The sequence below is a fragment of the Mytilus edulis genome, chromosome 14, assembly GCF_963676685.1.
Source record: "Mytilus edulis chromosome 14, xbMytEdul2.2, whole genome shotgun sequence".
NCBI classification, from domain to species: domain Eukaryota; kingdom Metazoa; phylum Mollusca; class Bivalvia; order Mytilida; family Mytilidae; genus Mytilus; species Mytilus edulis.
In genome coordinates this window covers 28,974,978-28,989,628 of record NC_092357.1, presented here as the reverse complement: position 1 = coordinate 28,989,628, position 14,651 = coordinate 28,974,978, and the positions used below count along the sequence as shown (strand labels likewise).

The window sequence follows — 14,651 nt, the reverse complement described above, 5'->3', positions numbered from 1 at the left end:
GTTCCATATAGTCTTTGATAAACTTTCGTTTACACTTCCAATTTCTGCTTAACTGCAAGCATTTGTAGACTAAAATTCTTTCTTGTGTAACCTTTTGCTAGTCGATAAACGTACATAGTACGAACAATCAGTTAAGTTAATATTTGACTTTGTGTATTTTTAACGGACAGCAGAATTGGGGTATACATATTTAGACCGTTGGGTATACATACGTTAATGAGACAAAAAACGATAATAACCAGCGACATTTAGAGGGACATCAAACAAGAAGTACAAACTTTTCTAAAATAAACAAATTAAGAGCTCACTAAAATGTTTGATTATTGATTAAAATCCGAGGTCAAGGAGAATAACATAGTTTTTTTTTATCCAAATCAAAAGTATTGAATTTCTTCTGTCTTCCTCATTGACCTTGTGAAATATTTTAAAAGCTTTGCTGTTAATGGAGTCGTCACGGGCAGAAAATAGTTATCTGTCTCATGAATTCGTTTTTATTGGTGGAAACCGTGTGATTCGGCGGTCTTTGCTATATAAATGTCATATTGGCCATCATGTATAAATACTTCCTTATTTCAATCTTTTAAATGCTTGTCCTATTTATTCTGACATTTCAAACCTGGCAGGAATAATGAAGGCTATGTTCATAAAAAAAAATCTGGAAATTTAAGGCTAAATTAATCTATTTAGGATTATGGGTGGTAACTGGGAAACAAACCCCTTATAACAGACTGTTATATTGCTGCTTTCAACTGTCAGTCAGCTGAAAGCAGCAATCCAATCTTGAAGGTCATACGTTATGATTGCGCACGCATAATGTTGGTCTATTTTTGACCATCGTTGGCAAACAGTTTGTCATCTCTACATTGTCAGTCTATAACTAAAAGAAAAGAAACCAAAATAATGTCCCCCTTCGTCTGAAACTTTTAAAAATCTAAACCTTTCAACGTTAAAGGCAAGACGATTGACGTAGGGGACAAAGCCTGATTTTTTATTGGTTCATAATCATTAAGGCATGCATATATGTATGTTAGTGAGGATGTCGCATACTTTCAAATTCAGACATCACCAAATATTTCAGAAACTTGGTTTGGCAGGAAATATTTTCAGAATATATGGACATTGCCATGCACTAGTGTTTTGCGGGCAGTTGTTTATTTTAATCGTTTTGTTTGCCATGATGTTAATTGTCGGTTTAATTGTTTCTTTTTAAAATATCCCTTGTATCGTTCGCCTGTCTTTTAGAAGTATAATACTGAAAATTTTGAGCGATTAGTTATTACTATTGCTTTTTAATAGGAAACTGCAATTAAATGACGGTACTATGTGTGTTTTTGTTTTCATTTCTCGTTTTCTAATGAACTTAAACATAATAGTTTTTGAGAACAGATGTTCTTCCAGTGAAATTTTAAAACGTATTCCTGTAATTAACTAGTAGTTTTGCTTTATCTGTTGGGTATATTTAAATAATGCAACATAATTTCAAAGAGGCAAGCAAAAACCTTGACCTTTTAACAATGTTTAAATAAATCAGAAACTGAGAATAGATAACCTCTTGAACTGAGAATCTTGTTCAAATTTAATGGCGTGATTCCGCCCACTATATTTGAGATACTGCTGTAACTACAAATAGTCATTTTGTTAATAAGTAGACGAAACAATTACTTTGACAATAGCTTATCCCCTCCTACACATTCTACGATACTATTTTTATGAATGAAATAACTTATTGATCTGTTGTCATATAGGTATACGGTTACTATGGTAACTGTTACGTCACGCAAGTTCACATAGACGCATCATTGTAAATTTCACCTGTGATGCAGACACAAACATTACAATCAATATTATACAATATATTTTATTTTGATTGATTATGTGGTTTGAAAAGACTTAGATGTAAAAAAAAAGAAGTGAATGCAGAACTTGATATCGATTGGTCGATATTACTGCTTTTGCTCATTTAGGTCGTTTCGGCTGCTTTGTGCAATTTGAATGTTAACAACTTAAACTTGTGTAGGTGTCATGCAAAATAATAATTCATGAAAAAGCACCACTATATGACGTGATACTACTGTATCATTAAAAAAATTAACTTCATGAGCGGAAGAAGGGTTCTAGGAAAAATGAGGTATAAGTGGCACTAGTTGCTAAAATATCACGGAGTGTAGCTATTAAATTTTATTTGCACTGTGGAGGGAGAGCGTTTGTCCTCTTTGCCAATGAATTTGAAGTCAGTTTATTAGCACCCTTGTAAACCTTTCATACTTATAATGTAAAGCAAGTTATCTGTCCGGTTTGATAGTCTTTAAAACTCACTTTCTTTTCTTTTCGATACTACGTCAGTGTCGTAAGAGTAAGAGCATAACATAACAGTTGATGTGCCTCTGGTAGTATTAATGTTTGTTTATCATTGGGATTATCTGATTATCTGATAAATTATGAAAGTATGTACATCTTCCCTTTTAGCTTGTTAATTATGCGGATTTTCCTTAAATTAATTATCGCATTAACGGTACCAATTTGGCAAATTTATTACATCAGATGTGCATTTCGACAAGTGTTATCAAAGGTATTAACTTTGATTCTTTTTGAAGGGGTTGGTGTGTTGGTATATGAGAGCCTCCTTTGTTCATATTTCCCAGTGCTAGTAATCAGTGCGATTTTGAAAATCAACAACAACAGCAATGTTAGCGTTGTTCCTTTACTTTTCGTTGTGTCAGTTGCTTTATATACACATAGGTATTTTATGTCATGATTGGAAATCGGTATACAACTTTTTTTACGAACAATCTGAATTTGTATATCTGCTCATCACTTTTAATACACACAAGGTGATTTCGTAAATCTGTACGCAACTTTTTATACGAATAATCTGAATTTCTATATCTGTTCATCACTTTTTTATACGAAAAAGGTGGATAACGCAACTTTTTCTACGAATAACCTGAATTTGTATATATTTTCATCGCTTTATATATGAACAAGGTGGATTCGTAAATCTGTACGCAACTTTTTATACGAACAATCTGAATTTCTATATCTGCTCATCCCTTTTTTGTACGACAGAGTTGAATTCGTTTACCTCTTCATGACAAACAGGTTAAACATATACCCCTTTTCACAACTTATTTTGCGAATACCGACAATTCGTATACCTGTACATACATTTTATACGAAAACAATTTCAGCATAAAAAAATTACCCGTACTGTAATATGTCATTTTTTTATTTTCAGAGGTGTCGTGATGATAGAGATCGATCTTAACAAGACAGATATAAACCAGTGTGCTCAAGATGACTCCTTGTTCTCCAAGTCCCATAAATGTTATACAGAAACCACGCAGGTAAAAGCTTTTTTTAACAAACACTACATGGATAAAAGGTATAAAGAAAAGAGAAAAACAGGCAGTCAAAATTTCTAGAATGGAGAATATTGAGCAAAATAAATAAGCATGGTTTTAAAAAATTAAGAATAAAAATCATGAAGGATCCCCTGTCCAGAGCCTCAAATGTTTATCCCCCTCGAAAATTGACATTTCTTCACTAGGTTGTATTGAAGCTCTGGATTTATTCTTTCTTTAGGAATCACCAAACTCCGGCGTATTACAAGATGAGCATGTACAGAATTACTTGCATACGTTATAGCCATTTTTCACTTACAAGTATCTTTTTCATAAATTAGATATGAAATATCCATAGGCATCATTTTCTTGTCGAACGTTTAATTCTTGAATACTACAGTTTCGACAAAACAAGAACACGGACCTAGCATATAGTTCTATTTAATCTTATGTTTTGAACAAGAAGTATAATGCATTGTTGAGAGTATGCAGGGGTTTATAGTCATGATAGTGGTCTAGAGAAAAATTAGCACAAATCATTTATAAAACCCAGAGAATAATGTGGTGCTCAAACAAAGGTTATATAGAATAACAGACCTCCATCCAGCTGGATTTGTGGTGTACAATATGCAGTTGGATGTATTGTGCGTTTTGGATTATTGTTCGTCTATAGTGTTTGTAAAGACGAACCAGGGCGTCTAGTTTTCGTTGAAGTTTGATAGCAAAGATGAATGAAAAGAGATGAATATGTCAATGAAACAACAACCCAACGAAAATTAAAACCATACACAGACATCTTAGAGAACAACATGTCTTCAACAAGATCAGTAGTATTTACAATATTTCAAGCTCTAAATTGGTTCAGTTTCTATCAAGAATCGTCCCGACTAGGTTCTGTTACAATTCAGGCGGATTTTGCACAATTTTAGCTTGTGTTATAGAGGTTCAAGCAATCATTGTCGCATCATATTAATTTTAAAATTTTGTAGTTTTTTTCTTTTTGTGTGTTTTTCTCCTCTTTTTTTTTTTATAAAAGTGTTGTAACTCTAAATTTCTGAAGCAAATACACTTTAAGAGTATATTATACCGCAGTCTATACATGAAACATTAAGTGACATTTCAGTTCAGCAAAAAATAACTGTTTATCTTGACACCTATTTAAATGTCTATTCTTTTTAGTTGCGTTAATATTCTACAAAGAGGTTAGATTGATCAATACCTTTTTGTGTTAACCTGTTATGGCCCTTTTCAATGTGTTGTTGACTGTTATCTGAGATCAATTAAAGCTGTTAACTGTTTTCAACCTACTATATTAACTGTTATTAGCATTTTTGCATTTGTTGTTAACTTCAAAATCGAGGTGTTTTTAACATGTTAACGGACCCCCTATTGCCCCCCATGCACATACTATAAAGTAAGGGATTTAGAAGTTTAGAGAAAGTTTTGTTTGCTCTCTGGTAGGTCGATTGAAAAAATATGAACCTTGTCACAATATTGGATACAGTAATAAGATGACGTCGATATACAGTTATAGATATTGTAAATGTGTAAATTCCAAAAAATAAAACTATAAAAAAAGATGTGATATGATTGCCAATGAGACAACTCTCCACAAGAGACCAAAAATAACACAGCAATTAACAACCATAGGTCACCTTTACGGCCTTCAACAATGAAAAAAGTCCATGTTGCATAGTCAGCTATAAAAGGCCCAGAAATGACAATGTAAAACAATTCAAACGAGAAAACTAACGACATAACTTATGAACTTGGTTTTTAAGCGATGGCTGCCATGTTATCAATAATTTTTCATTCATCTTGTTTTACTCTTGAAATGCTTTTTGATTAGTGATTTTAGCAGTAATGGATTTATGGGGAAAGGGGGGGGGGGGGGCGATATACTTTATACATGTCCCACTCCTAATCTAACCTTGGTGGTCCCTCCATTTTTAAAAATTCTGGATCTACAAATGTAAAACAATTCTAACAAGAAAACTCGGCCTAATTTGTGTACAAAAAATAAACGAAAAAAAAAAAAAATGCGACACAACAACAAAGGACAACCACTGAATTACACTCCCTAGATTTGGGAGAGTCACATACATACCAAATGTTGCGGAGTTAAGCATGTTAGCGGGACCCAACCATCCCCGGGGACAGTGGTGTAACAGTACAACATTAGAACGAATATTAAAATCAGTTGTAAAAGCATCAGATGCATACAAATAGAAATACGTCTTACAAAACTACAGAGTGGACGTGGCTGGGTACTTGTACATCCTTACAACAAAAATACACTAAGAACAGGTCTGAGAGTACTCGCAGTTACTGACAGCTACAGTGTAGCTCAAAGCCAATAAAAACTAATAAAAAAGATCATGCATCTAAGAATAAACTAAAAGTATGCATTGACCGATTCTCGCGAATCCTTTCCTTACCCGGTATTGGTGCGTTTTAGATTGTGCTTTCAAGTGCGCAATTGTTTTGTACTTTTGTCTGAAGAAACTAACTTTGAAACTCTAAGTGTTAACGTGGTACTAGTCTTAGATTTCAGTCTGGTAAACATAGAATTGCATCAATATTATCCAGTGTAGTTTCAACCCACATATTCATGTATTCGTTGTCATTTTATATATATTTGGTAATATTTTCATGTTGTTTATTATCTATACAATCAACAATAGATAGGAGAATAAATCAGAAATAATGAAATAAGTATTATCATCATTTGATATATTAGGGACCGAGTTTGTAGATTCTTATCATATGATTTACTATTTAGAAGATTCCGCAGAGAATTATTTTCAGAACAAATTAGAAGCAATGTAAAATCTTCTAAAATGTTTATGACAGAATCAGAAAATCTTGCGACAGTATCAATGGGGCTACACTAGGGTAACACCCTTAGGTCACAAGGTCACGTTTAAAATTTGCTCAAGGTCACAATGTTACTTTTTAAAAAGAGACGTCAGGTCGCCAGGTCGTTTTCTCAACATCTAAAGGTCGCAGGTTGGATTAAACCTTGTCATGTTGGACCTGCTCAATGACGACTTTGCTTCTTTGATTTCGACTTATGGGTTTGAATGTCCTTTTAATATCCTTCTCGTGTCCTTTGTATAACTATGCACGCATCTATGTTAACATTATAGATTAATGTTGGAATTTTTTTCAGTGTGAACACATACCTGGTGGAGGATTGCGTGCCGGAAGTTACAAATGCGTCTGTAGACCTGGGTACTACTTTCCCCTTCAGAACGCTACAACTAAATATTTCTCTGGAATTACAATGGAAAATTCGTTTCTAGATGACTATTACAACAAATCATCAATGAATAGCAGTGACTTTCAATGTCTTCCATGCTTGCCCGGATGTGAACTGTGTGATGACAAAACGCCATGTATGGCGGAATATAATATATTACTCCGCGGTATTCCTCTTGGTATACAGAGTTTCTGTATTACAGTTTCACTAGTGATTGGCGTGGCCGTTTTAAGACTACGCAAGACAAAAGTAAGTAAAAATGTTGCTACTTCTATTTTGTCTTCTATTTTTCATTTAATATTCGCAGGAGTGCAGTATGTTCAAACAACCCTCTGTGCTTGCACTATCGAAACAAACATGAACAAAAGCAGAGTTTTATTTTGTTTGAAATATGTCTTCTGCATGGTCAACAATACAAACTAGGGCCTCCCTGCATCGGCCTCTTAACTTGTAAATGATATTAGAACCCAACCAATTGTAGTAAGATATGGAGGAAATTAGGTTTGACTCAACAGGAGTACAACTAATATTAGTTATTCAATAGATATTTCAATCTTAGTAAACACAGTTCTTTATCTGAGAATTCAATGGTTCTTTTTGTAATTTCCTTTGGGTTTTAAAGCGATGACCGAAGCACAATTTGTAGGTATTGTCCGCCCGGAGGACCGTACTGAAAATGTGCGCACGTTCAATATGTTTACAACGAAGTTATATTACAAGAATCATTCTTTTCTGAATAGTTATTACATTTTAATGCTACTACCATGAAATTACAAAATAAATCAAAACGTTCATTTGTTTGAACGTTGTCATGGAAAGCACTTGCATTCATAGATGTTTTGTTTGATCATATGTGGGTGGATATGGAAATATAATAAAACTTTTGTAGTGCATTGGCCAATCAAAGTTACGTAAAAGTATTCTGGATGTATTAAATGTAACTATTATTGCCTTGTTTGGCACCATATTGTTGAAGGAACCCTACTGAACTCTTCAGTAAGAAAGTGTCTCGCTGCATGTGCTTTTAAGAAAAAGGGTGAATCTTACAACGAATTCGATAAATAAAGAAATAGCACAGTTACGAGCCGATTTATCAGTGTATTAATTTAAAAGCATATGTTCTTTTGGACATTTTAAACGGAGAAAAATACTAATAAAATTGCTAAGCAAACAGAGTCACCTTTTTCAATTAAATGAAAGAAAATCTTGAACTTACTTTAACAAATTTGCAGGTAAAGGCATCCCGTTTGAAACGCATGTAACTCGTAATCTGATTAAATTTTGCTTGCTAGTATTTATTCGAACAAAGTCTGCTGGAAAGGGCCATTATGAAATGAAATGCACGATAAAAGTTTTACATACAGTTTTTCATGTTAAAATGGCCATCTGATGGCGTCAAGTATGCAATTAAATTTATTTAATGTTTTGTTCTTTATTTATAACAGGTGATGGTTAGTGGTATGTGGGTTTTACTCGAGATTATCCTTATTGGTGCAGTCTTTCTTTATGCTACAGTAAGTACACTGTGAAGTGACATCATAGTAAATAGTGATGATCATCTTCGTCAAAATTTTGTTATTTATGCCAAGGCTATCCGTGGCTATTTATACGTAAACTGTTGAAAAAGATTGATATAAGTGTCTCCTGTGTGTTATTTTTTTTTATTATAGAAAACGCAAACGCTAATCATTTAACATGTCAACTATGCATTTAATGTCGACGAAAATGAGACATGAAAATGGCAATACAACTACACTATGCAAAATGGCAATACAACTACACTATGCAAAACAGTCAATTAGCTATTAGTGAAGGGACGTAAAATGAATACAAATAATATGTTAAGCTAGCTATAAAACAAGGTTTAATCCATTATCTTCATTCGAAAATGTCTGTACTAAGTAAAAAATATGACTGTTGTTTTTCATTGGTTTGGTGTGTTTCAGCTTTAGATTTTGTGATTTGATAAAGAAATTCCCGATTTGAAATTTCCTTAGACGGAGTTCGGTATTTTTGTTATTTTGATTTTTTTCTTGGAATTGGGATATATATGCCAATGCTAATACATCTGCATTCAAAGTATCAATCCTCATGACACTGTTGGTTCCTAAAACTAACACAATCACAAATCAATGCATGTACACTAAGCAATTTTCTCAGTTTTTTATTCTTAATTAGTAAAATTTGAATATTAGTTTACTACTGTTGCGTCTTGTTTCGCCATCTGTTTTTCAGATTATTATTTTAATTTCCTGTAAATAAATTAATCCAGGCATTTGAGTTTGTTGGCTTTTTTGGGGTGTACATTATCATTTTTGGAGCATTCATATTCTACATATTCCTTATAAGTCATATATCAGTACTTTCCAATATTTTTTTGATCTTTTATTTCTTTAATAGTTTATGTATGACTTCTCTATTTCTCTTGTTCTGTGTAACCACTCCACCATTTCTCTATTTTACCAAGGATGTAACCTCATTTATTCCACCATGTATGGTCCAACCCATTCACTTCAGAAACCGTCTTACAGAACACATTTTGTTTGCATGTTATCTTTCGCCTCTCTTTCGGAGCACCTGAGATCACCCCTAGTTTTTTGGTGGGGTTCGTGTTGTTTATTCTTATGTTGTGTCATGTGTGCTGTTGTTTGTTTGTCTTTTTCATTTTTAGCCATGGCGTTGTCAGTTTGTTTTAGATTTATGAGTTTGACTGTCCCTTTGGTATCTTTCGTCCCTCTTTTGCAATGACATATGATACATAATATGTTTATAGAAACTACTGTAATTGATTGAATTAAAATTATAATTATTATAACTTCATCGTGAATATATCTAGGTATATATATTTGTGAATACTTGCTTACACTCTATTAACATATTTTTAAATATGTACCACTCTTGTATCGTATCTTTTATCATATATTTCCATAGTTTCAATGGAAATTGAAGTTTGGAAAAAAAAAATGCTTGCTGATCATATTTTTCTTGCTGATCATATTTAGTATTTTCTTCTATATAATATGTTCAATTTCCCAGCAGCGCCCCATTGGCTTTGATAAGAAACCAACAAGTCTCGAATCAATATCAACTATTATTCCTCTAGATGGATTTTCTACTCCATCGACTTCCGAATGCAGATAGATAACTCGAGTTCCCCGGCATATTACGTTTATGCTAATTGCACTTCTTTCGATATGATGACAATCTGTTGAATTTCCAATATGAATTGTATTGGTCACATGTTACAAGGGTCAAGAGGTAGTTTAATTGCCTTTTTAAGTTCCTTTAATGAGATTTGCTATTACTTTATTTGTAACTAGACTAAATTGACTTACAGGTGGTGAAACATACATTTTATTCATTGTATAAGATTGAAAAAGAGGGAGTGGGATGTTAATTGTGAGATGATGTTTCAAGAATGAAAAGAGTCTTATTAAAGATATAGTGGATAGAGAAATCTTAACATGCTAAAAATTGGCTGTTTTGACGTTCCCGTTACGACGTTTAACATATATATTACACAGGGATTGGATTTACTATTCTGAAACTCGAATACAATTTCACAAAATTGACCAAACCAGTCAAAAATCTTCAAGGTCAAATTATTCAAATGGGTTTTATATGAAGGGTGTACGTAAACATTTCGTTCAATGAAGTCAATAAGTTTCGTATTGTTATTCTAGCATAGAAAAACTACATGTTCATGAAATTGGTATTAAAATCATATTATAACTCCCCCAAAAATATTTAACCTTGTAAAATTCTTTATGCACCTATCACAAGACAGGAGCCTGTAATTTAATGGTTGCCGTTGGTTTCTAGCTACAATCTTAATTATTCGTTTATTGTTGCTGTTTCCGTTTTAATTCTCTCGCATTTTGACACACAGTATCCTTCTTTGTTTACTGTTGACATTAGGTTAGCTCATTGTTGTAGGCTGAACGTTGATTTTTAATTGTTCTCATCTCATACCCTGTGGTCGTATGGCAATCATACCACATCCCTCTCATTTGCTTTTTTCACTTGTCACTTGATGCAAAGCATAACAAGCACATCCAACTTCCAATTCTTTTTCAACGGCAATGTATAGCATGTATAGCGTCTGAATCATTTTTGGTTATTAAGCCATCAAGGTAAACGAATCATAGACCATTGGCGGATCCAGAGGTTGTTACCTATGTTGCCTCATCCAAACAACTTATGAAACTTTTACACAATGCTTATAACCACAAGACTCAGAATAAGTTTTTGTTTGCGTGACTTTTTTTTCTAAAATGTCCCGTACCAAGTCAGGAATAGTTGTTATCAAACAAATATTTCGTTTCTATGTTTGTTGGCATTTGTTTTTGTTGTAATTCAATGTTCCTGTTGTTCCATCTTTCCACTTATAGTTGACGTGTTTTAATCATTTTTTAGTTTGTAAACCGAATTTGTTTATTCTCAATCGATTTATGACCCTTGAACACCGGTATACTACTGTTGCCTTTATAGCGTTCTTCAGTCATGTCCTTATATACCGATAAATGCAAGCAGGGGCATCATCTGCATGTGTGTCACAGACGAATTCCCCATTAATTTCACAATAATTAAAACCCATACTAGCCACACTTGCTTGGTGAATTACTGTATTTGACAGGTATTTATATTTGATATTGAAAACTAGTTTTAGTTCGATGTCTCGATGATATTAAAAGTTGAAGTTTTAATGAATGATAAGGTTTTCAAAATATAACATGATCATGCTCTTAACAATGTGGCTTTATTGCAATTCTTCTCCTCCTGTGTATAATTATATGAACTCTGCAAATACAAAACTGATTAATTCATTTTTAGTAATACAATTATTCCCTTTATGATAATGCCATTTCAGAAGCTTGCGTTGACTTCACATTTTTATACGATATTGGAAAATTTTTTGGTCGTATATTGGTATCACGTTGGCGTCGTCGTCGTCGTACGAAGACATTTGGTTTTCGCACTCTAACTTTAGTAAAAGTAAATAGAAATCTATGAAAATAAAAAAAAAGGTTTATGACGATAAAGGAAGGTTGGGATTGATTTTGGGTGCTTGGGTTCCAACAGTTTAGGAATTAAGGGCCAAAAAGGTCCCAAATAAGCATTTTTCTTGGTTTTCGCACAATAACTTTAGTATAAGTAAACAGAAATCTATGAAATTTAAAATAAAGTCTATGACCACAAAAGGAAGGTTGGGATTGGTTTTGGGAGTTTAAGTTTCAACAGTTTAGGAATTAGGGGCCAAAAACAGGTTCCAAATAAGCATTTTTCTTGGTTTTTGCAAAATAACTTTAGTATAAGTTAATAGGTATCTATGAAATTTTAACACAAGGTTTGTGACCACAAAAGGAAGGTTTGGATTGATTTTGGGAATTTTGGTCCCAACGAATTATGGGCCAAAAGGGTAAAAAATTAAACTTTGTTTGATTTCATCAAAAAATGAATTATTGTGGTTCTTTGATATGCCAAATCTAACCGTGTATTCAGATTCTTAGATTTTGGTCCTGTATTCAAATTGGTCTACATTAAGGTCCAAAGGGTCCGAAATTAAACCTAACTTGATTTTAACAAAAAATGAATTCTTGGGGTTCTTTGATCTGCTGAATCTAGACATGTACTTAGATTTTTGATTATGGGCGCAGTTTTCAAGTTCGTCCAAATCTGGGTCCAAAATTATTATATTAAGTATTGTGCAATAGCAAGAAATTTTCAATTGCACAGTATTCAGTAATAGCAAGAAATCGTCAATTGCACAGTACTGTGCAATAGCAAGAAATTTTCGATTGCTCAGTATTGCGCAATAGCAAGAAATCTTCAATTGCACAGTATTGCGCAATAGCAAGACATATCTAATTACACAATATTGCGCAATATTGCGCAATAGCAAGAAATTTTCAATTGCACAGTTTTGCGCAATAGGAAGAAATATTCAATTGCACAGTATTGTCCGGTTTTCAAATTGGTTTTAGGTCCAAAGGGTAAAAAATTAAACTTTGTTTGATTTCAACAAAAATTGAATATATGGGGTTCTTCAATATGCTGAATCTAACCTTGTATTTAGATTTTTAAGATTTGGGCCCGGTTATCAAATTGGTCCACATTCAGGTCTGAAGGGTCGAAAATTGAACATTATTTGATTTCATCAAAAAATGAATTATTGGGGTTCTATGATATGCTGAATCTAACCATGTATTTAGATTTTTGATATTGGACCATAATAGGTAACTGTCCAATTTAAAAGTTTTAAGTTTTTAAGTTTAAGTTCTTAGACCACATTCATTCTGTGTCAGAAACCTATGTTGTGTCAACTATTTAATTACAATCCAAATTCAAAGCTGTATCAAGATTAAATGTTGTGTCCATAATTGCCCCATCTGTTCAGGGTTCGACCTCTGTGGTCGTATTAAGTTGCGCCCTGCGGAGCATCTGGTTATCTTTACTGCTATATTTAATTGAACAGTTTAAGTTATAGAATAGTGGTGTTTTGGGACTTTTACTCTTAACTGAAACAGCAGTAGTGTTTCTTTTTAGAACATTAATCTTGTTTCTGTTACAAATGCTTGTAAAAGTAAAGTTTTGTTTCTATTAAAAATGCTTGTAAAAGTTTAGTTTTGTTTCTATTATAAATGCGTTAAGTCTTGTTTCTATTACAAATGCCTGTAACAGTTAAGTTTTGTTTCTATTATCAATGCGTTAAGTCTTGTTTCTATTATAACTACGTGTACTTGTAAAAGTTAAGTCTTGTTTCTATTATAAATACTTATAAAAGTTAAGTCTTGTTTCTATTAAAAATACTTGTAAAAGTTAAGTCTTTTTTCTTTTATAAATACTTGTAAAAGTTAAGTCTTTTTTCTTTTATAAATACTTGTAAAAGTTTAGTCTTGTTTCTATTACAAATGCTTGTAAAAGTTAAGTCTTGTTTCTATTATAAATACTTGTAAAAGTTAAGTCTTGTTTCTTTTATAAATACTTGTAAAAGTTAAGTCTTGTTCCTATTGCAAATGCTTGTAAAAGTTTAGTCTTGTTTCTTTTATAAATGTAAAGTTCTTAAATGCATTCGGCTGTTATCTTCTCTTTGGTCGCCTTGTTGTCTCTTTGACACATTCCCCATTTCCATTCTTAGATTAAGTATGGGTTGTATGTATACATCCCAATATGTAACGAAAGTGCAAAACTCACAAAATGTTCCATTTGCATTATGCATTATTGTAATAGTAGATTACGATATTAAAACCATAAAATCCAATTAGAATATACAAAAATAGTCGGAACAAACAAAACCTGAGGGAATCGAATTAATTGATATTCCATTCTGACACAATTTAAAAGTTCAAGCAATGTAACATTGACAATACAGAAATTATCAACAACTATGTCTATACATTTCGAAAAAAAAAAACATATGATGCTTTCGATGACATTACAATTTAATCATCTATATTAATGTTTTTTGTTCTGTCTATTTCCTAGGTTATAATACAATATTTTGAGCCTACAACGACCATATGTTTAGTGTTACCATGGTTTCGGGAGCTAGGATTTGCTGTGGTATATGGTGCATTAATATTAAAAGTTTATAGGTAAGCCAAAGCTGAGAAGTACTAAAAGAATTCACAAGAAGAGTAAATACTCTTGATATGACAAATAAGTTCTATTGTTTATATCATTATGAAGAAAAACAATAGAAACAATTTTTATGAAAAAAAACCTATTATCACATCGGCAAACATTGATATTTAAAGTTTAAATGTAAGGCAAAGCAGCAAATGTGCTAAAAATACATAACACAAATAAAAAGTTATCATACTCTGCCAAATGTATCATAACAACTTTGTTTATATCAATATGAAGAAAAACGATAGAAACGCAAAAGTGTCACCCTATTCGAAAATAGGTAAGCAAGTTAAACGATTACTAGAATTCCTCCATCTTTGTGAATTGTGAATGTTTAGGAAAAGGAACTGTCCATAGATATAGGAAGATGTGGTGTAAGTGCCAATGAGACAACTCTCCATCCAAATAACAATTTATAA

At 32.5% G+C, this 14,651-nt stretch overlaps 1 protein-coding gene across 1 annotated transcript in view; it reads left to right on the top strand.

Annotated features, from left to right (window-relative positions):
* The window catches only part of LOC139503486 (metabotropic glycine receptor-like), a 36,859-nt gene that overhangs the window by 10,813 nt on the left and 11,395 nt on the right, over positions 1–14,651 (top strand). The window contains exons 2-5 of the mRNA XM_071293275.1: positions 3,236–3,344; positions 6,514–6,852; positions 8,049–8,117; positions 14,089–14,198. Of these exons, the coding sequence (XP_071149376.1) occupies positions 3,236–3,344; positions 6,514–6,852; positions 8,049–8,117; positions 14,089–14,198 (627 nt within the window). The remainder of the gene's footprint in view (positions 1–3,235; positions 3,345–6,513; positions 6,853–8,048; positions 8,118–14,088; positions 14,199–14,651) is intronic.